The sequence below is a fragment of the Haliotis cracherodii genome, unplaced genomic scaffold, assembly GCF_022045235.1.
Source record: "Haliotis cracherodii isolate W230 unplaced genomic scaffold, xgHalCrac1.p SCAF_3, whole genome shotgun sequence".
Classification (NCBI taxonomy): Eukaryota; Metazoa; Mollusca; class Gastropoda; order Lepetellida; family Haliotidae; genus Haliotis; species Haliotis cracherodii.
Window position 1 is genome coordinate 41,422,111 of NW_027266286.1, and position 24,594 is coordinate 41,446,704.

Here is a 24,594-nt window from a genome sequence, read left to right on the forward strand (position 1 = left end):
ACTCACTCACTCACTCACTCTGTTAGAGAAGGTGTTATTCTGTTGAAAGGTGTTTACAATGACCACAGAATGTATACAGTGCACTTGATCTGTTATCGTAACAGTTAGTTCTTTGTACATGTAAACTTCCAGGCAAAGAAAGTATACACCTATAATGTTTGACGGTGGCAAAACATGAAACAAACAAGAAATGGTTATTTCATTGTGATGTATTTGAAATAGGTATCATACTTGTGTTTTGGACCTAATGTTTTGGACTGTTTTCAGCCTAGTAACATTTTGATCGTGTTTGTTTATTTTGGTCAAATTCAATTTTCAAGTGTATACTTTCTTTTGCCCATCAGTTTATGGTTCATATCCATCAAAGATGAAACAGTACATTGTGGTTGTGACTCAGTTGGTTGACATGAGCCAGGAATTAAAACATTTACCCCGTTGTGTAGTGTCTGAGTACAGGGTACCTTTCTACCACATGTACTGTGTATGTCTGGGGGGGGGTCGGGTAGCCTAGCGGTTAAAGCGTTGGCTCATCACGTCGAAGACCCGGGTTCTATTACCAACCTGGGTACAATGTGTGAAGCCTATTTTCCGGTGTCCCCTGCCGTAAGATTGCTGGAATATTACTAAAAGCGGTGTAAAACCATACTCACTCACTCATTTTGTTTATCTGTTGCTATAGGTAACAGATGGAGGAGGATTGTCCACGTCCGTCAACATCATCATCAATGTTGATGATGTGAACGAAGCTCCTAAATGTGAACAGCCAGGAGACTTCACTGTAAACGCCACTGCGGGTCCGGACTTTGTGATTGGTCAACTCATCTGTTGGGACACTGACGCTAAGACCGAGTTCAAGACTCTTGTGTATGAGGCAAAGCCCAAGGAACCAGGTGGGGGTCACTTGGAGGACTGTAGTGTCACATGCATGGAACCAGGAATTGTTTGATGAGGGTCATAATGAATGTAATTCTAGGAATTTAACTTCTTGAAAGTCATGTGAGGTGCATCATGTCACTACCTTGTAGGCCTGTGTAAAGAAGTAACAGTGAAATCCCCGTCTACGCATAGTCCAATCAAAATCGCGCATCGAAATCTGGTTCATAAACTGTCATGCAGATTTCGGTCGACTGCAGGATTTGCAAAGCATGTGCACCGCTAACTCGTTGTCAACAGATATTTTCTAAATCTTTTCATGTTTTTAATCAAGGTGCTCATGTGAGTTGATGCATTTCGCGATGTAAGACTCGTTTTATCACAATATAGATCTTGATTATTGATCAGATTGTCTTGACTGGGCACCACCGTTTTGTTTGAAGCAAATGCAAGTGATACGAGAGGTTGAATCTGATTGGTCAATAGGAGAGGCATAGAAAGGACATAACTCGTAATAGCCACTGGTGGCGCTACGATCGAGCCTAGGAATTCCAGCCCAGTTCGGCAAGGGTGGAAACTGGACTTTCAAAGTCAGTTAACTCTCTTGCCTCGGGAAGATGGCTGAAGACATGGTTTTGAAACCCAACATAGCTAAGGTTTATTCTATTAATAAAGTTGCATAAAACCTTTCTCAATGACTCCTAGAGTGAAAGAGTATGGTGTTACGCATTTGTTCCCTCAATATCACGGCAGGGGACACCAGAAATGGGCTCCGCACATTGTATCCATGTAGGGAACTGAGCCAACTTTAACCACCAGGCTACCCTACCACCCCAATGACTCATGGAACAATGTGAACTAGATTCATGAAATATAACATGATGAAATGTTTAACCAACATCTGTCCTTTCAGGTGCCACATCACTGATCTATGTGAAGTCTGATGGTGTCATCAAACTGTTGGATACCATACCATACCAACATGATCAACTAGTCTACCTGGTTACCGTTAGCAACGGGAGTCCAGGCAACACTATAGCTCCCTCTGTCACCATCCCTGTGACAATTGTGTATAACAGTAAGTTCTTGATGTCTGTTGTCGTCCTGAAGGAGAAATCTGGGGCAACATCTTACAGAATGGTTGAGGGATATTTATTGTCCACTGGAAATGCAAAATGATTGCAAGTTCTGAAGTATAGACAAAATGAATGAAAAAGTTTCCAAAATATTTTATATTTTAGAAAAGCCTTACACTGAGCATGTCTTACCACCTCTGTTGTCTAGTGGTAGAACGTCTGCCCGGCTAAAACAAGGATTGGTCGGCTCAGAGTCAGTATACTGTGTCTGAGTGAAGGTGTTCATGTTTACCTGCAGCATGGTATCTCGGTGGGCTAGACCTAGGGCTTGGACGGGTACCTCATGTACTTGGGTCGGTAGGGTACTGAGTAGGACCAAGGTACCCACTGGACTACCCAGACCCATGGTTAGTCATGTGTTATAAATCACAAAATCAGCATTAGTCCAGACTAGTATGAGCATCAAAACCGCTGTACACATGTGTAATCTTGAACACAACGTTAAACCTCATTTCATCCTCAGCTGACGTGAGCATGTCTGACTCAAGACGGTTGTCAGCCAAATGTTTGAAGTGGCTGTCTCTCATTGACAGTGCAGCTTGTGTCAGCAAGTTGATCATGTTCAGTTATTAGAAAACAACTCCTGAACACATATTGACACATTTTGTTATATTCTGATTGTAACGACAAAAGCCATTTTGAACTTTTGTTTGTTTGTTGTGGAAAGCCGCACTCAGCAATATTCCAGCAATATGACAATGGTCTGTAAATAATCAAATCTGGACAAGACATTCCAGTGATTTACATGATAAGAATCGATCTACGCAAATGGGATATAATGAAATGCATCAACCAAGTCAGCCAGTCTAGCTGACCACTCGATCCCGTTTGTGACCGCTTACGACAACCTTGCCTCTACATTTGGTTTTGATTTAAGTAAAAAAGTATAAAAAAAGATTAAATTCCTAATCATCCATATGAACAAAAGTTTTGTAAATGCAATTCCTATACAAGTCTTCCCCATTTTTTAAATTATACGGATCCATTGGGGCCAAAATGGTGTCAACCAGTTGTCATCCTTTGTTGAACATTTGTGAATTAATAGTACAGCTGCTGAGAAAAAAACATGTTCTTTCCTTTTGTTCCTCCCCAGTAGAGACCATTTGCATGATGATCCACAAATGTTTGACCTCTGTGTGTTGCATACACAAATGGGGTTTAATGTCGGTGACATATGTATTTCAGAGGCCTTTCCACCCACCTGCAACACGACCAGTGTGAGTGTCCGCTTCAAGGACACGGACAGCGTGGGGTGTGCGGTCGAGAAAGTCAAGTGTACCAACCCCCTGGACAAACTGCCCAGTGTCCAGATGACCAGCCTCCCGGCCAACTTCATACTGGAGCAGGAGGAGACTGGAGCATCTATTTCCTTCCGAATGTGTGCAAACAACACCAGCTTTAAGGACAGTATTGGCAGCCATGAGGTAATCAATGTTTCACAGAATACTTCTCATGTAGGTCGGCTTCCACTCTGTTGTATTATCAAAATTTACATCAAAATGTCTGTCTTCAAGCTGTGTTTATTGCAGAAACATGTTGGGGAGTCAGTTTGCCTTGAAATGTTTGAGTAAATGTCTCTAACAAAGTGAAGCCCAATATGAATATCCCATTCTTGGCCAAATGTCCAGATAAATTAATGATTTGATGTGTGGTATGGTGTGATGTGGTGTGGCTACTTGCTTGTAATCATCTTATTGTTATCCAAAATAGCTATTCAAATTTGGTTATGAGATAGAAGGCAATAGAAGCATGACCTTATTAAACATTGACAAAATCATGAAAATGCCATTTATCTCTCAAATGCTTTTGTTGCATTGGCAACACATTTACAAAAAATACTCGATTAATTTCAGGTGAAAGTGATTGTGGAGAATGGACTGGGTAATGTCACCATGACCTGGAACATTGTAGTGGAGGACGTGAATGAAGCGCCACGCTTCCAGGAAGTCAAGTACCACGGATCCATCCCAGAGACCACACCCATCGGGAAAATAATTGCCATGTTGCAAATCAGCAATGGACCTTTCACCGAGAGGGATCTGAAAGCTACGGATGGAACGGACATCATCCGTGTCACGGACCCAGACAGACACACTGTGCAGCATCAGATACAGAGAACTGCAGCTCATGGTATGTTGTGTTGTAGAGAACCCTGAGGGGACTGCAGCTCATGGTATGTTGTGTTGTAGAGAACCCTGAGGGAACTGCAGCTCATTGTATGTTGTGTTGTAGAGAACCCTGAGGGGACTGCAGCTCATGGTATGTTGTGTTGTAGAGTACCCTGAGGGGACTGCAGCTCATGGTATGTTGTGTTGTAGATAACCCTGAGGGGACTGCAGCTCATGGTATGTTGTAGAGAACCCTGAGGGGACTGCAGCTCATGGTATGTTGTAGAGAACCCTGAGGGGACTGCAGCTCATGGTATGTTGTGTTGTAGAGAACCCTGAGGGGACTGCAGCTCATGGTATGTTGTGTTGTAGAGAACCCTGAGGGGACTGCAGCTCATGGTATGTTGTGTTGTAGAGAACCCTGAGGGGACTGCAGCTCATAGTATGTTGTGTTGTAGAGAACCCTGAGGGGACTGCAGCTCATGGTATGTTGTGCTGTAGAGAACCCTGAGGGGACTGCAGCTCACAGTATGTTGTGTTGTAGAGAACCCTGAGGGGATTCGGAGACAGGACAAGACAGTGTAAGAGACCTGTGATGAGCATCGGCTGGTCACAATGTGTGACGGGTCTGATTGTATGTCTTTGATGAATCATGATACTCTGTATTGTGTTTTAGAATAGTAATAGTAGGTCTTGTTAAATCATACATGTACTAGGAAAGTGGCATATGAAATTGTACGTAAATTAATTCCGATGGCAAGAATTGTTGCTCATGGCATCAACCACTGGTGTACCTAGTCTTTGAATGATTCCATGTCTACTGTGATATACATGGAATATTGCTGACTGAAGCTTAGGACAACATTCATTCATGATAAATGGCAAAAGAATGTAAATTGAATTTTGATGAGAACAATTTTGAAACAGATTTGAGACTCAAGTTCCTCTATTACAGTGAATAAGATTTGAATAAATTTATTACACATGGACAAGTTACTGAACATCATATCTCTAATTGAGGGAGATTTTGCCATATTAAAGTTGTACATGGAGTACAAACCATTTAGTTATGTTTATTTCAGGGAAGATTGTGTGGAAGAGGAATAACACAGCTGTTGCTGCAGATAACCTCCCCATTGACTACTCCTTTTCCAACTTCTCTGTCCGGGGTGACCTTGACGAGTCTCTCCAGTACCAGTTCACCATACAGGTAGAGTGTTACGTTGTCCAACTTCTCTGTCCGGGGTGACCTTGACGAGTCTCTCCAGTACCAGTTCACCATACAGGTAGAGTGTTACATTGTCCAACTTCTCTGTCAGGGGTGACCTGTACGAATCTCTCCAGTACCAGTTCACCCTACAGGTAGAGTGTTACGTTGTCCAACTTCTCTGTCAGGGGTGACCTGTACGAATCTCTCCAGTACCAGTTCACCCTACAGGTAGAGTGTTACGTTGTCCAACTTCTCTGTCCGGGGTGACCTTGACGAGTCTCTCCAGTACCAGTTCACCCTACGGGAAGAGTGTTACATTGTCCAACATCTCTGTCTGGGGTGACCTGGATGAGTCTCTCCAGTACCAGTTCACCCTACGGGAAGAGTGTTACATTGTCCAACATCTCTGTCTGGGGTGACCTGGATGAGTCTCTCCAGTACCAGTTCACCCTACGGGAAGAGTGTTACATTGTCCAACATTTCTGTCTGGGGTGACCTGGATGAGTCTCTCCAGTACCAGTTCACCCTACGGGAAGAGTGTTACATTGTCCAACATCTCTGTCTGGGGTGACCTGGATGAGTCTCTCCAGTACCAGTTCACCCTACGGGAAGAGTGTTACATTGTCCAACATCTCTGTCTGGGGTGACCTGGATGAGTCTCTCCAGTACCAGTTCACCCTACGGGAAGAGTGTTACATTGTCCAACATCTCTGTCTGGGGTGACCTGGATGAGTCTCTCCAGTACCAGTTCACCCTACGGGAAGAGTGTTACATTGTCCAACATCTCTGTCTGGGGTGACCTGGATGAGTCTCTCCAGTACCAGTTCACCCTACGGGAAGAGTGTTACATTGTCCAACATCTCTGTCTGGGGTGACCTGGATGAGTCTCTCCAGTACCAGTTCTCCCTACGGGAAGAGTGTTACATTGTCCAACTTCTCTGTCCGGGGTGACCTGGATGAGTCTCTCCAGTACCAGTTCACCCTACGGGAAGAGTGTTACATTGTCCAACTTCTCTGTCCGGGGTGACCTGGATGAGTCTCTCCAGTACCAGTTCACCCTACGGGAAGAGTGTTACATTGTCCAACTTCTCTGTCCGGGGTGACCTGGATGAGTCTCTCCAGTACCAGTTCACCCTACGGGAAGAGTGTTACATTGTCCAACATCTCTGTCTGGGGTGACCTGGATGAGTCTCTCCAGTACCAGTTCACCCTACGGGAAGAGTGTTACATTGTCCAACTTCTCTGTCCGGGGTGACCTGGATGAGTCTCTCCAGTACCAGTTCACCCTACGGGAAGAGTGTTACATTGTTACATTGTCCAACATCTCTGTCTGGGGTGACCTGGGGTGACCTGGGGGAGGGGTAGCCTTGTGGTTAAGGAGTTCACTCATCATGCCAAATACCTGGGTTTGATTCCCCACATGGGTGCAATGTGTGAAGCCCATTTCTGGTGTCCCCCATCGTGATATTGCTGGAATATATATTGCTGAAAGCAGCGTAAAACCATACTCACTCACTACTTGTACCCACGCAGGTGGTGGATGGAGGGAATCTGTCAGCGTCCGTGGTATACACTGTGGACATCCTGGACGTCAATGAAGCACCAACATGTAGTGTGTCTAGCCTGATCTTCAACATGGGCTTAGTGACCGATGTAGACACCGTGATGGACACCCTGTCATGTTCAGACCCTGACTATGATGCCAACAAGACGAAGACTGTTTACACAATGGAGGGGCCAGACAGGGGTGAGTTACGTTACGTCCAACAGGGTATTACGGAGAGACTATGAGACAACAGGGTATTACAGAGAGACAAGGCAACAAGGTATTACAGAAAGATGAGGCAACTAGGTATTACAGAGAGACGAGGCAACATGGTATTACTGAGAGATGAGGTAACACGGTATTACAGAGAGACTAGGCAACACAGTATTACAGTGAGACAAGGTAACACGGTATGACAGATCTAGAGAGACTAGACAACACAGTATTACAGAGAGACTAGACAACACAGTATGACAGAGAGACTAGACAACACAGTATTACAGAGAGACTAGACAACACAGTATGACAGAGAGACTAGACAACACAGTATTACAGAGAGACTAGACAACACAGTATTACAGAGAGACTAGGCAACACGGTATGACAGAGAGACTAGACAACACAGTATTACAGAGAGACTAGACAACACAGTATTACAGAGAGACTAGACAACACAGTATTACAGAGAGACTAGACAACACAGTATGACAGAGAGACTAGACAACACAGTATTACAGAGAGACTAGACAACAGGGTATGACAGAGAGACTAGACAACACAGTATTACAGAGAGACTAGACAACACAGTATTACAGAGAGACTAGACAACACAGTATTACAGAGAGACTAGGCAACACGGTATGACAGATCTAGAGAGACTAGACAACACAGTATGACAGAGAGACTAGACAACACAGTATTACAGAGAGACTAGACAACACAGTATTACAGAGAGACTAGACAACACAGTATTACAGAGAGACTAGACAACACAGTATTACAGAGAGACTAGACAACACAGTATTACAGAGAGACTAGACAACACAGTATGACAGAGAGACTAGACAACACAGTATTACAGAGAGACTAGACAACACAGTATGACAGAGAGACTAGACAACACAGTATTACAGAGAGACTAGACAACACAGTATTACAGAGAGACTAGACAACACAGTATTACAGAGAGACTAGACAACACAGTATTACAGAGAGACTAGACAACACAGTATTACAGAGAGACTAGACAACACAGTATGACAGAGAGACTAGACAACACAGTATTACAGAGAGACTAGACAACACAGTATGACAGAGAGACTAGACAACACAGTATTACAGAGAGACTAGACAACACAGTATTACAGAGAGACTAGACAACACAGTATTACAGAGAGACTAGACAACACAGTATTACAGAGAGACTAGACAACACAGTATTACAGAGAGACTAGACAACACAGTATTACAGAGAGACTAGACAACACAGTATTACAGAGAGACTAGACAACACAGTATTACAGAGAGACTAGACAACACAGTATTACAGAGAGACTAGACAACACAGTATGACAGAGAGACTAGACAACACAGTATGACAGAGAGACTAGACAACACAGTATTACAGAGAGACTAGACAACACGGTATGACAGAGAGACTAGACAACACGGTATTACAGAGAGACTAGACAACACAGTATGACAGAGAGACTAGACAACACAGTATTACAGAGAGGCTAGACAACACAGTATTACAGAGAGGCTATACAACACAGTATTACAGAGAGAATAGGCAACACAGTATGACAGAGAGACTAGACAACACAGTATGACTAGAGAGGCTATACAACACAGTATTACAGAGAGAATAGGCAACATGGTATGACAGAGAGACTAGACAACACGGTATGACAGAGAGACTAGACAACACAGTATTACAGAGAGACTAGACAACACAGTATTACAGAGAGACTAGACAACACGGTATGACAGAGAGACTAGACAACACAGTATTACAGAGAGACTAGACAACACGGTATGACAGAGAGACTAGACAACACAGTATTACAGAGAGACTAGACAACACAGTATTACAGAGAGACTAGACAACAGGGTATGACAGAGAGACTAGCACTCTACTTCTCTAAACTCTCTGGAGTCCGAGGTTTAGACATTGTAATAAAGTGACTTTTTCTTTTTGGTTAATGGATTCGCCTAAATGACGATGCTCATGATGTCAGTCACTGGATTGTCTGGTCCAGACGCAATTATTTACAGACCACCCTTATGTAGCTGGAATATTGCTGAGGGTGGTGTTAAAGAACAAATAAACAAGCAAATAAAACATAATTGAAGGGATCATGCAGAACAACCATACATACACAGCCAAGCCTGTGACCGACCCAGTCACAATGACTATGACCTTCATCAAAGGAGTCGCTTAACAACCCAAGATTACCCAGAAGTTAACAAAGTAAAAGTATTTAAAGAAATAATTGTTACTATTTATGTTTAGATTATAATTCAATTCAGTTAAAGTGAATACAATCATGCTTTAAAACCTTTCAAAATACTATTTACAGACATACTGTTACATAACTATTAACTTATTAAATGATAATCGATCACATGGACGGTACATTGTCTCTGGCTACAGAACCTCTTCATCTTCCCATGGTAAAACCAGTAAATGACGTTCACAAAACAAATACCATCAACAATACTTCACAGTTTTGTACATGGTATGTCCCTCCATAACCTTTGAATACACATTACCGATGAACAAATACTCATAAGAAAGGATCCCATAAAACAAAGTATCTTCCCTAGACAGGGAGTGAACGGACCATAAAAGTCCAGTTTCCACCCTTGCCGAAATAGGCTGGAATTTCTGGGCTCGATAGTAGCGCCACCAGTGGCTATTGCAAGTAATGTCCCTTCTATGTCCCTCCTTCAACATGAGCTGACTGATACCATCATGGATGTTGCTGGACCTACTTACTGGCCTAAGTACAGTTTTCCTTTTAATGTGATGAAGATGAACTTATCACTGGTAAATACAAGCAAATAGATTCTAAAATTTTCACCAAATTGCTGAACCGGATAAATATGCATGGTTGGCATAGTCACATTTGATCAGTCATCGAGTGATGTTTTAGGATCGGGAATAGCCAAATATTTGACAATGATTGAAGATACCCCTGAAACATTAATATATCCAATACAGCCCATGCAAGTCTATAATAGTGGGAACCGCCCCCGTGATCTAGTGTGAGCATGTCTGCCCGGAGAGCAGAAGGTCCGGGGTTCGATCCCTGGCCGCTTCACACAAAAGACTTTAAAAGTTGGTACTTATTGTTGCTCTGCCTGGTGCTTGGCATTAAGGGTTTAAAACAAGGACTGGTCAGCTCGGTGGCAGTATACTGTGTCTGAGTGGGGTATCCATATTAAACTGCAGCATGGTATCTCAGTGGGCTAGCACTATAAAATCAGCATTCGTCCAGACTAGTACAAGCAGCCACACACACACACATGCATGCACATCCTTATATAAGTGCAATATTCTTGGAAGCAACGTTTAACCCCATTTCACCTCACCTCACCTATAACAGTTGGATTACTGCTGTTTCAGGAGAAGAGAGTCTCTGGGCTCCTTTCTATTATATGTATTAAGATAATTTAACTGTTTTTTTTTCTGTAAAATCTGTTCATTTCAGAGACTAGATGTTATTCTAGATAATGACACCTCCAATCATTCCAGTATGATGAGTACCACCAAGCAGTATCATGGCTGCTAGAATCCGGGTTAGAATACTGAGGTCTTCAGCAACCCATGCTTGTCGTAAGAAGCTACTAACGTGATCAAATGGTCAGGCTCACTGACTTGGTTGATGCATGTCATCGTATTCCAATTGTTTTGATCGATGCTCATGATGTCAATCACTAGATTGTCTGGTCCAGACTCGATTATTTACAGACCGCTGTCATATAGCTGGAATATTGAGTGCGGTGTTAAACAACAAACAAACAAACAAAGCTATTGGGTCACATTCAGCTTGTGGTCTGCATACCTATTCCAGGCAGTGTCTTCCTCAGTGAACTCAGCATAGCACCTGTTATGCCTAGGTAATATTGCCTCCTGAAGCTGACCTTGTCCCAGGTCAAGATGAATACCAGCGAGGTAGTTTACAATTACTGACCAAATGTTATCCCATATATTAAAGGGACAGTGGGGTGGTCCTGTGGTTAAAGTGTTTGCTTCTCATGTGAAAGGCCCAAGTTCAGTTCCCACTTTGGAAAAATGTGATGCCATCTTTAGCGTGAAGTGGCTCAGATACTGCTTAATGTGGTCCAAACCATACTCACTACGTCTATGGGAACTGTTCATATCATACGTGTTCTTTTCCAGAGTTTTTCAACATCAGCTCAAGCGGTGCCATTACCCTTGGGAAGCGGTTGCCGAGAGACAGAGACACCCTTCAGCTGCAGGCTGTGGCCAGTGATGCGGCCGACAGTAGCTTGAAGCATGTAGTTGACATCACTGTCAATGTTAATCGTATGTATGCTATAAGAGCGTCACAATATTTGAATCCAGTCAGCAACATACATGAAGCATCTTGTACAAGTTATTGTAAATGTTGAATGTTCAGCTGATAATGTTTAAAATGCTTGAGGTGTATGCACTTTCTGTTACACCTTCTTTATGTTATTTTTTTTATCAACTTTTCTCTCTCAAAACCTTGGATCCTGGTCAAAATATACAAATAAATAAATATGTAATTGGCCCTTTCAGTTATTTATTGTATGATATTTTATAAAAAATTTAGATTCTTTATTTTTCAGCTGACACTTTCATGAAATATTTATAAGAATGTTTGTGGCATTTACATGAGAATTAACCTCACTGTGTTTGTTCTTTTTTTTGACTGATGAAGTACTAAATGGTATTTTTGTGGCTACTAATTCGCATGCTCTCTTTGAGCCTGTATACGTACTTATCAGAATGGGAATATTTTTTTAAGAAGCCTGATTATCAGGCTCAGAGGTAATAAAAAGAGTTTTCACATCCAATTTTATTTTTTTCACATTCTTGATATTTAGTGTCAAGTAAAGTAAACCAAGAAATAAAAAGTAAAACACTTCATTTTTCTCTTGAAGTATTCATGCGGCAGCACCAATAGGCTTTGAAGTGGGGCAGAGGAAGGGACACAAATTACTACTACATATATGTCCATATTTGTGCGTAGTAGTTGTATACTACTCAATTTTAGCTTGGGATATCTTTAGTATCGAGGTGGGACAGGATGTGATCGGTTGCTAGGAGATGTTGTTGTACAACTAGTATTCGGTATTGTCAAGATACTTGGACATGTCAGGTAGTATTCAGTATTGTCAAGGTACATGGGGAATATGTCAAGTAGTATTTGACATTGCCAAGGTACATGGGCAATATGTCATGTAGTATTTGATATTCGTAAGGCACTTGGACATGTCCAGAGATATTCAATATTGTCAAGGTACATGGGTAATATGTCAAGTAGTATTTGATATTGTCAAGGTACATGGGCAATTTGTCAAGTAGTATTTGATATTGTCAAGGTACTTGGACATGTCAAGAGGTATTCAATATTGTCAAGATACTAGAACATGGACCTGATGTTTCAGGTACTGTCAGTGCGAAATGCGAACTTCGTCAGATAAACCCTCCAGTCTGGATCATCAACAGCTGTATATCCTTGAACGTGACCTGTACTGACCCCACAGCTGATGCAACCAGCACGCTGACATACACGGAAAGCGGAACCTACACCGGTGGATTTACGCTTGTTGGGGACGCAGGCTTGTACACCTTGTGTTACACCCTGACAACTAATGGCACATACTATGTGAGTAGACTGCTCACTGGCAAAATGTAGTCTTATTCCATGTACTAACCCGATGGAATTCTAGGCTAAGCAATTGTATAAGCAGCTGGCATGCCGAGCATTCCTAGCACTGGTAAGAGATAAAAATAACTTGTTTGATAGTAACAGGCTGCCTGATATATAGCAGGAATGTTACTGTTGCTCACGCTGTCAACCACTGGTTTCCCCAGCCAAGACACCATGAGTTACAGGCTGCCTGATATATAGCAGGAATGTTACTGTTGCTCACGCTGTCAACCACTGGTTTCCCCAGCCAAGACACCATGAGTTACAGGCTGCCTGATATATAGCAGGAATGTTACTGTTGCTCACGCTGACAACCACTGGTTTCCCCAGCCAAGACATCATTATATTTTCTCTTTCAGATTGAGATAACAGTTGACAATGGCTTAAAAAACACAAGCCTACGTTCCGACATTGGAGTGGTCTATCTGCGGTCAACACCCACCTTTGAGAATCAGAAATATGAGGTGAATGTTACAAAGACGGTTGCTGTGGGCGACACCTTCCTGACAGTGAAGGCAGCGACGGGCGGGAACTTTTCTGGCAATATCACGTACCAGATAACAGGTACATTAATGAGTTATCAAATCTTGTTGTCACTACAGATCTTAGTAAACACAGAAAAAGCCAAACTATCATTTGTCTTGATTTATGAATTATCTTTGCTTTCACCTTAGGATTTAGGAAGGAGGGAGACAGAAAAATAAAATAATTTCTCTTCAAATTAATATATTAATGAGCCCATTCTGTCCATGTCAAATTCTAATCTGTACTTGATCATTTTACTTCTCAAAATTGTTAAATGTAATTTGAATTCACTTTGTATGATTAAAACATGGTTTGAAAGTACAGATGATATGTGATGTTTCTCAGACTACACCCCACCATCTGTGAGCTCCTTTTTCCAAGTGAAACCTGTGACGGGTGAGCTGCAGGTCCTGAAGGACTTGGAGGAGTTGCTGAGGAACCGGATATTTGATGTCACGTTGACAGTGCAGGTACCGGTTACATAGTCTTACACTGTCTGCAGGTACTGGGTACATAGTCTTACACTGACAGTGCAGGTACTGGGTACATAGTCTTACACTGTCTGCAGGTACTGAGTACATAGTCTTACACTGACAGTGCAGGTACTGGGTACATAGTCTTACACTGACAGTGCAGGTACTGGGTACATAGTCTTACACTGACAGTGCAGGTATTGGTTACATAGTCTTACACTGTCTGGAGGTATTGGTTACATAGTCTTACACTGTCTGGAGGTATTGGTTACATAGTCTTACACTGTCTGGAGGTATTGGTTACATAGTCTTACACTGTCTGGAGGTATTGGTTACATAGTCTTACACTGACAGTGCAGGTATTGGTTACATAGTCTTACACTGACAGTGCAGGTACTGGGTACATAGTCTTACACTGACAGTGCAGGTACTGGTTACATAGTCTTACACTGACAGTGCAGGTACTGGTTACATAGTCTTACACTGACAGTGCAGGTACTGGTTACATAGTCTTACACTGACAGTGCAGGTACTGGTTACATAGTCTTACACTGTCTGGAGGTATTGGTTACATAGTCTTACACTGTCTGGAGGTATTGGTTACATAGTGGAACACTGTCTGGAGGTATTGGTTACGTAGTCTTACACTGTCTGGAGGTATTGGTTACGTAGTCTTACACTGTCTGGAGGTATTGGTTACGTAGTCTTACACTGTCTGGAGGTATTGGTCACATAGTGGTATGCCCGGAGAGCCGAAGGTCATGGGTTCGATCCCCAGATGGTACTTGTTGTTACCCTGCCTGGCGCTCAGCATTTAGGGACTAAAGAACTGGTCAGCTCGGAGTCAGTATACTGTGTCTGAATCGGGTATTCATGTTAAACTGTGGCATGGTATCTCAGTGGCAAGCGCTATAAAATCGGCATTAGTCTTGACTAGTACAAGCAGACACACACACACATGCATACACAACGCTATATAAGTGCAATAATCTTGAACGCAAAGTTTAACCACATTTGGCCTCATCTCACCTCGCCATGTCATGTTGAAACAGTTAGGAGGAAAACATTCTGAAAAATAATCAATGATCAACTACAAGTACACTTTGATATTAAAATTATCCAAATTCTTCATCATTTGTCTTTCATTCATTATAGAAAATGCCTGTTCATCTTAAAATGTTTGTGTGTATCCAGGCAACCGATGACTTGTCTCTCTTGAAGTCTACAGTTGGTATAAAGGTCATCATCCAAGAGGTCAACCTTTTACCTAACTGTGATTCCGTACCGAACGAGCTGAAAGTGGACCTCAGCATTCCTGTTGGTGATGAGATCTACCAGGTGGTTTGCACTGATGCCAACTTCAGGCCAACATTGAACCAAGTCAGCTATACCATGCAAGGTAGCTTATGAGCACCAAAGTACATAAGATACTTATTCCATTCTCAACTTCCTGGGGAGTATTGAAATACCAAATAATGTAGATGTGGTTCCTCCAGAAATGTGCATACCTGAATAAAACCAGTAAATGACGTTCACAAAACAAATACCATCATCAATACTTCACAGTTTTGTACATGGTATGTCCCTCCATCACCTTTGAATACACATTACCGATTAACAAATACTCATAAGAAAGGATCCCCTAAAACGAAGCATCTTCCCTAGACAGGGAGTGGACTGACCATAAAAGTCCAGTTTCCACCCTTGCCAAACTTTCCTGGAATTTCTGGGTTTGATAGTAGCGCAACCAGTGGCCATTACAAGTTATGTCCCTTCTATGTCCCTCCTATAGAACAATCAGATGCCAACTCTCATATCATTTGCATTTGCTTCAAACTAAATGGTGGCACATTTTCAAGACAATCTGATCGATAATTAAATCTAAATTGTAATATAATTGGCCTTCCTTTACAAAGTGCATCAAATCAAGTGAGCACCTTAATTGAAAACATGAAAAGATTATTAAAATACCTGTTGACACTGACTTGGTGGTACACATACTTTGCAAATCCTGCAATCAATCGAAATCTTCACATCAGTTTCAAACCGGATGTTGATTTTGTTATACAATTTTGATTGGACAATGCATATATACTCGTTAGTCCAGCCAAATTATAACTCCATAATCCTAGCCTAGTTCGGCAAGGGGGGAAACTGGGCTTTTACAGTGAGTTAACTCCCTTGCCTTTGGAAGATTAAGAAGCAAAGAATTTCAGTTAGAAATTTGATTTAAAATCTTCCAAAATCTGTAACTATATTTATTATATTTTCATAAATGAATTAGATTTTTGTTAAGTGATGCAATATGGTGATGTTTTTTGTTTCAGAGGCTTTTTCTGTAAAGACACCCTAGAAATTATTAATGCTTAAATGAACCCCTTATACCCCACACTTGTCATATTGGATTTGATATGTTTAAATGATAAACGGTTGGTTATAATTGTGTCCTGTCTGATAGCGTCATCATACCTAAACAGTATGTGTTCATGCTATCAACCACTGCTTTTTCTGGTCCATGTGGCGATGGTGATAATTAGCTACAGTCTCACTATCTGGGATGTAAAACAATTCTCACTTCCTCTTCTACTCACTCTTACATGGAGACCATTGAATGAGACAGCTCAGTTGTCACACACGTGTCTAGTTTCAGATGACTACTTTGCCCTGGATTCAGAAGGGAGGATCACGGTGAAGCAGTCCCTGTCTCTCACCAAGTCCACCTACGCCCTGAGGATAGGAATCACAGACGGACACAGCAACCAACAAGTCACAGTCGTTATTAGTGTTACATGTACGTTTACATTTCATAAATTATGAACACAAGATGCCATTTAGAAAGTGGTCAAATGTAACAAATGTCATATTTGGGATAACACTCTTAGTAAATTAAAAGTACAGATTCTAGTATAACTTGTCAGAGGGGTACCCAAAGTACATGATCTAGACTACCAGTTGTCAGACTTTCATTTTGTGGACGCCTCGGTGGCTGAGTGGGTTAGATTGCTGACTGATCTGCTGGTGATAAGGTGCTTTACTCTGGATTGGACTCTACCCAAAAAGGTACCAGAATCTGTACTTTTCTAAGAAAGTGTTGTACCAAATAAAACGTTTCTTACATTTCATTAAGAATGGTCTGTTCTCCAGTACCTCCTTCTGGTCCCCAGTCCCCTCTACTGGTCCTCAGTAGGTATACCATGGTATAGTTGATCTCCAGTACCCCATGCTGTTCCCCAGTCCCCTCTACTGGTCCCCAGTAGGTATACCATGGTATAGTTGATCTCCAGTACCCCATCCTGTTCCCCAGTCCCCTCTACTGGTCCTCAGTAGGTATACCATGGTATAGTTGATCTCCAGTACCCCATGCTGTTCCCCAGTCCCCTCTACTGCTCCCCAGTAGGTATACCATGGTATAGTTGATCTCCAGTACCCCATCCTGTTCCCAAGTCCCCTCAACTGGTCCCCAATGGGTATACCATGGTATAGTTGATCTCCAGTACTACATGCTTCTTGGAAGACTGTCTTAATGTGGATTGGGTGGCTTCAGAGTGTTCAGGAACATCAGTCACACTGTGCCATGAAACAAAATCAGCCTGTTACGTTTTCAGGGCCGTGGGTTCATGGGACATGGGAAGTGAAGTGACATTTGCTTAAGCTTTTCACGATTTATTTATAAGACAGATAGAGGGCTTGTGTTAGAACTTGATTGGGTTACATAGATACACTTGTGAGTACAATAGCGTATGTCTCCACCTCCCACTCAGTACCTTTATGTCCTGATAATGTCACAAGTCCTCTATTACATAACGGCCAAATCCTCTTTCATACAGCTATACTGAATAATGCTGCAATGGTTTAAGAACCCATGCACTCACTTTACGATATACATGGCGTTCTTCGACTTCCAGAAGCCACTTGAACGGTATTTGAGTTTCAAATATGTTTTGAAATAGGACCTTTTTCTGACATATTCTTCCACTTGTGCTTTCAGTGACACAGGATTTCACTGTTGAGCTTGTAAACATTACAACCACGTCCATCCAGATTCAATGGAGCTTTAAGCGAGCCGACTACGCCCAGATTGTCAATCACTTCATTGTGGAGTTCCAGGGTGGGGACAAGCAGGGCGTTCCCATGAGGGTAGAGGGAGACCTGCAGGGGACAGTCCTGACTGGTCTTGCACCTGGCACAACTCATGTCATCGCTGTCAAGGCTGACACAATATTTGGCACAGCCAGATCAAACACCTTGACAACCAAAACGAAAGGTGAGATTATGTCATCAAGTCTAATGTAGAACCTTTGGAGTCAATGAAGACTTTTAAGTTATTTCATTCATTCAGTACAATTTTTAATAAAGTTCAGTATCCTTTTTGTGATCATGGATCTTACTATTCAAGTTTGGAAAGCTCATCTTCATCATTAAGGCGGTCAACTCAACAACCTGGTACAGATAAGTAGTATTTCTATTTTTGCCACCAAGTGCAATCTGATGGTGTAGGAAATATAAAAGTTATAGAACCAGGTAATGAAACCTTGTTTGTTATTGTGACAGATATTCCCGTCCTGAGTAAGATGAACGTGAGGTACAAGGACAAGAACACACAGTGGACCGCTGGCTACAACAACCCTAACTCCATGGCCTTCAGGAACTATGCAATAACAGCTGAAGACAGCGTAAGCATGATCCTCAGTTACACTCAACACACACCACCTCAATGCACACACACACACCACCTCAATGCACACACACACACCACCTCAACACACACCACCTCAACACACACCATCTCAACACACACACCACCTCAATGCACACACCACCTCAACACACACCATCTCAATGCACACACACACACCACCTCAACACACACTACCTCAATGCACACACACACACACACACCACTTCAATGCACACACACACACACCACCTCAACACACACACACACACACTACATCTCAACACACACCACCTCAACACACACACACCACCTCAACACACACCACCTCAACACACACACACACCACCTCAACACACAAACAATCACCTCAACACACACACCACCTCAACACACACACACACACCACCTCAACACACACACACACACACACACCACCTCAACAAACACCACCTCAACACACACACCACCTCAACACACACCATCTCAACACACACACCACCTCAATGCACACACACACACCACCTCAACACACACCACCTCAATGCACACACACACACCACCTCAACACACACACACTACATCTCAACACACACCACCTCAACACACACACACACACACACACACACACCACCTCAACACACACCACCTCATTGCACACACACACACCACCTCAACACACACCACCTCAATGCACACACCACCTCAACACACACCACCTCAATGCACACACACACACCACCTCAACACACACACGCTACATCTCAACACACACCACCTCAATGCACACACACACACCACCTCAACACACACACGCTTCATCTCAACACACACCACCTCAATGCACACACACACTACACCTCAAAACACACCACCTCAACACACACCACCTCAACACACACGCGCTACATCTCAACACACACCACCTCAACACACACGCTACATCTCAACACACACCACCTCAACACACACACGCTACATCTCAACACACACCACCTCAAGACACACACGCTACATCTCAACACACACCACCTCAACACACCACCTCAACACACACACCACCTCAACAAAAACATACACCACCTCAATGCACACACACACCACCTCAACACACACATACACCACCTCAACACACACACACACACACACACACACACACACACACACACACACACACACACACACACACAGTAGGTGATACACAGCTTCTGTTCTTCTGTTACAGTTGAAGGAGGGACTCAAGGCTGTTGATGGATTGCATGCAGTGACAGTTATTGGTCTGAGGTACATTGGCAAAGTGTACAACTAAATATAACTCAAAACTATATTAAAGTTCATCAACAATATTGTACAGTTAACAATGTATAAAGTCATATATGGATTCAAAGGGCGGCATGCACAGACACATGCCCCACTTCTTGAATGGATGCTACTTTTGCAGAGTGCGTAGAACATGTGTAAGAGTATAAAAAACATATAACGGTATGATTTGGTGACATGTTTTCAATGAAAGTGAACATGCATTTGCATGTTGCATGATATTTACAAGTGCACCCTCTGTTTCCCCAAAAGCCATGTCTACTCATGTAGACACAATATGTAGTGATGTGTTTAATGCTACAATATATGATTGGCAACTTTGTAGTTATGAATGAACTGGGTGTTTTGTGCATGCAGCTCTGGGAGTGTTATGGTGGATGCTCTTGTGGCCGTGAACCAGTCTGGGAACATCACGCAGGCTAAACGTGAATTCCAGGATGCTGTCTACTCCGGGAAACTTGGCACTCATGTTGATCGGGGCTCTGCAGAGGTGAAGAATGGAGGTTAGTGAAATTTGTTCCACATTAAAAAGGTGGTGCTTTAACCAGTTTGTTGCTGTGAAATTTGTTCCACATTAACAAGGTGGTGCTTTAACCAGTTTGTTGCTGTGAAATTTGTTCCACATTAACAAGGTGGTGCTTTAACCAGTTTGTTGCTGGTTTGATTAGGTTCAAGCTGCAGAGATGCAGCCGAGATGTGACTGTAGTGTGACATATAACAACATTCACTCACTATCATGTCTTGGATATGTCATGAACACTACCTGTACTCCTCTGTGGAAACTATATATTTGAGGATGATTGTTTCTGTTTCTAGGATTTATGTTTTGTAACACACTAGTGATTGTTTTCTTGTCAACCAAGTAGTGTTCTGTGAAAGCTGTAGCCCCTGGGGGTAACATTGACTTCAAAGACCGAAGGATGGTCAACAACAATTTATTACTTACCCATGATGAGATCACCGTTCAGTAAGCATACACCTGTATTATTGTGTAATACCAAAGCGCATGCTTATGTACTGCAGGAACAAGTTTCATGAACAAATATTGAAAATTCTCAACATCCCCCGGCTTTTTCAACGACTTTGCATGTGGATCTTGCAACAAAATTCCACAAATTACGGCATAGGGTATTGTGACATGATTATGAACTTTGTGGTGCAGGTCCCATTCCACAAGGTGATCGTAGTGTAGCACAACGACACTCGTAAGTCTCTTTGAAAGTATGGGAGTTACGATAACTTTAGCACTATGATAGCTTCGTGGAATGGACCAGTGAATTCTAAAGGTGGGCCGTTGTATATTATTTGATAAGTATCAACTTTTGACCTGTTCGAGGTATTGTTCTGTTAAACTCATATGGAGTAAGCTGTGGATCACATTAATGCCTGTCTATACTCACATGACAGTGAAAGTTTTAAAAAACATTATAAATGGCAAGTAATAAATAAAATACTAAACTCGCTCCCATGTATTAGCAAATATATTTCGCTCATCTGATACTAGAACTATTCACTTGTTTCATAAAATTAGCATTACACAGGAGTTTGTTTAGTATTCTATACATTGTCAGTGTAAGCAATATGCATTAGCATGTAGCTTGTATATGTGATGCTGAAGATACTGGGGCTCTTCATTGGCATCAAGAGATCGCATGCATGGGGTGATAAATTTGTTCTTTTCATTTTATGAATGAGAGTCCCCTAAATTTGGCAAACTCCAAGAAAAAAAAAAATAATTGCCGTTTATGATTTATAATGTACTTTTATCTTTTTGTTTTAACATATATTTCAAGAGCTTTTTTGATAGGAAAGTCAACCATGACAGCATTTTAAATTTTTTTTTTTGGCTGTGTACCAGGAAAACCTGTTGAAAAAAAAAGGTCTTTTGTGAATGTATGGACTTTTAATTTTATTTGCCTTTCACAATTTCAGACAAGTATGCAGTTATAAACTCCATGACCCTTGGTTCGGGCGTCACCACCGCTGTGAGCGAGGATGGGAATGCATCTGTGCAGTGTGTGTTCCGACTGGTGGGAGCTAGTCTCACCCCCTCAGTCAGATGGACACTGAATGACAAGGCCATATCTGCTACATCCTCCGGCAAATACACAACCAATATCACCAAACTGGATACGGATGTGTTCGGATATGTTGCTAAGCTTGATATTGTCTCTGTTGGAATACAAGACAATGGTATGTACTGAAGAGAACACTTGCATTTACTTTGTGAGAATTTGCATTACAAGTTGAAGCTGTGGACTACAGGAATTGTCATTATTTTTTGGAATATCATGATTTATTAGTACAAATACAGTCAGAGTCTATATACATAGATAAAGACAAAGAAAGACAAATATAGTTGTTCACAGTTTAAATCCAGTGGTTATAAAGTAGATAAACTCCTCATTTTTGATGGGGATAATCCTATACAGTGATTCCTTGATGTAACACTTCTCAGTGTACAGCCAGCCTGGACACAGCAACATGTAACCGTTGGCTTCCAAACATTCATGAAGATTTAATTCCCATGCACAATACACATGTGTGTATTTGTCAAACAATTACCTTCATGATACATTGTATCTGGCTGCAAAAACATACTGTATGCAAATCACAGCAGCCAGAAACTTAAGCTGCATTGTTCCATTTGATAATCATCTCAGCTTGTTGTGATTAGTACGATAACACGTGGAATTTCTTCCAACTTAAAACCGACCGCATGTAGTGCAATCACAGCAGCAGAGGCAATGGCTTCCTGTATTTAATTCAGACTTCAGTTACTGTGAGAGGCCTAAAAAAAAATATTATGTGAATCAGTTTTGTGTAACATGGAAATATATGTGGAGTAGTATATAGCAGGAAATGTTCTAGCAGACAAGAGTCTCGACAGAAATCACCAGGAACTCACGCATGAACTCACTCACACATGAACTCACACAGGAACTCACTCACACATGAGCTCACGCATGAACTCACATACTCATGAACTGCATTTTATTTTTCACAGGCACATACAAGTGTGAGCTGGCATCTGATGACATTCTGGAGCATCGTTCATTACCTGTGTTAGTTTTACAAAAACCTATAGTTGCCCTTCAACCTCTGACCAACTTTGTGAAATCTCGGGATGCGGTTGAGCTCAACTGCTCCATGCTCTCTGGGCAAGTGGATGCTGTGGTGTTCACCTGGTACAGAGATAACGAACTCATCTCCAACCCACCAGGTAACCACGACAATAAAACTCCCCATCATTGCTTATATTCCATTACAGCAGAGGTTTCTGGAACTGCAATATCCTGAACAGAGTTGCAGTGTTTGAAATAAAAACAATCTCATTAAAATCAGATCTTAGTTCTCGCTACCGCTAAACAAAGATCTGAGGACATCCCATTACGGGTCATGTCAGACCGACCTTGCGCAAACTTTGACCGACCAATGGATTGACCAATCAGAAGGGAGCTTTCTCGTGCTTTACGGCACCAATTTCAAATTGGCAACTACACTTCGAAACCTATTTTGACAAATTCTGAAGTACAATTTTGAAACCTGAACAAAAGAACATTCTGGAGTGGCTAAAAGATGGTCTTGATTGTATGGATTCAGTCGTTTAACCCATAATTATCATAATTACCCCGTGTTATGCATTTCAAGGGAGAAATCACATTCCGACTGTCACTTTCATAATCTGGTAGTCGACGCTCTGTTTAGTTGGATGAAAGGTCGTTCTGACGTGACCCCTTATGGGATGTCTTCAGATCTTTTTTCAGTGGTAGTGAGAACTAAAGTCTGATTTTAATGAGATTGGAAATAAAAACAAATTCCAGGCTGCCATCAGGACCCACTGACTTTAGAAGCTGCAGACCCTGACTAAACTCTGCAGCCCATTGACAATTATATCGACAACCTATTTACTGCAGGCATTAAGAACCCATACAGATTTTAAACTACGGGCCCGGCACACGATCTGCCTGCCACGGCACACGGACAGGTGCTTATTTCAAACACTGCAGAGTTGCCTCCCTTAGTGGGAAGGATCTGTTGGTCATGTGTTTGACCTCCACTTTCATACCAATAATGATCCTCATTTTGTAAGTGCCAGACTTCTGCTGATGGGTTTCACCTAAGTGTCAACTTCAATGACCCTCATCACTTCTGGGGCTCCTTCCTTCTTGGGTTCCCTTGGTCCTCAATAACTTTGTCCATTGAGAGTCTGTTGTATGTACAAATATCTTGTATAAAAATAATCATTTGATAATCATTCATTTTGGCTTATAAAATTAAAGACAACCATAGACATGTTTGTCAATTATTTTTAAAAAACCACAATGACCAATGAGTTTCAAAGAAGTATATCCCTGAAGAGGACCTTGAACCTTCAATGAAAGTATTATGTACTGAGTATCTAAGTTTTCATATTTGTTGCACCCATATAGATCCGGGTTAGAATAAGTCTTCAGCAACCCATGCTTGACATAAAAGGCGACTAACGGGATTGCGTGGTCAGGCTCGCTGACTGGTCCAAACTCAAAACGTCGTCATACAGCAGGAATGTTGCTGAGTGCAGCATTAAACAACAAACAAAAAGTCATGTTTGTTGCAATGAAATAATTTGCATAGAATAATTATAATTATAATGTATGCCTGTTATTTCCAGTGGTGGACGTTTCGCCTACAAAGCAAACACTGAAGATCCAAAGTGCCCTGTCCAACAGCGCCTTCTCCTGCCAAGTGACAAACACCGGCGGCAGCACCACCAGCCCCACGGCCACCATTAGGATCATTAAGAGTGGTTGGTAGA

The 24,594-nt window shown here is 42.0% G+C and overlaps 1 protein-coding gene across 1 annotated transcript in view; it reads left to right on the forward strand.

Annotated features, from left to right (window-relative positions):
- LOC139475937 (uncharacterized) overlaps positions 1 to 24,594 on the forward strand; it is a 133,226-nt gene that overhangs the window by 70,960 nt on the left and 37,672 nt on the right. The window contains exons 16-34 of the mRNA XM_071259152.1: positions 680 to 890; positions 1,787 to 1,951; positions 3,195 to 3,433; positions 3,863 to 4,139; positions 5,200 to 5,327; positions 6,861 to 7,074; positions 11,282 to 11,428; positions 12,538 to 12,758; positions 13,163 to 13,367; positions 13,674 to 13,798; positions 14,996 to 15,200; positions 16,446 to 16,592; positions 17,790 to 18,065; positions 18,353 to 18,474; positions 19,702 to 19,760; positions 20,154 to 20,299; positions 21,729 to 21,989; positions 22,804 to 23,019; positions 24,451 to 24,585. Of these exons, the coding sequence (XP_071115253.1) occupies positions 680 to 890; positions 1,787 to 1,951; positions 3,195 to 3,433; positions 3,863 to 4,139; positions 5,200 to 5,327; positions 6,861 to 7,074; positions 11,282 to 11,428; positions 12,538 to 12,758; positions 13,163 to 13,367; positions 13,674 to 13,798; positions 14,996 to 15,200; positions 16,446 to 16,592; positions 17,790 to 18,065; positions 18,353 to 18,474; positions 19,702 to 19,760; positions 20,154 to 20,299; positions 21,729 to 21,989; positions 22,804 to 23,019; positions 24,451 to 24,585 (3,499 nt within the window). The remainder of the gene's footprint in view (positions 1 to 679; positions 891 to 1,786; positions 1,952 to 3,194; positions 3,434 to 3,862; positions 4,140 to 5,199; positions 5,328 to 6,860; positions 7,075 to 11,281; positions 11,429 to 12,537; positions 12,759 to 13,162; positions 13,368 to 13,673; positions 13,799 to 14,995; positions 15,201 to 16,445; positions 16,593 to 17,789; positions 18,066 to 18,352; positions 18,475 to 19,701; positions 19,761 to 20,153; positions 20,300 to 21,728; positions 21,990 to 22,803; positions 23,020 to 24,450; positions 24,586 to 24,594) is intronic.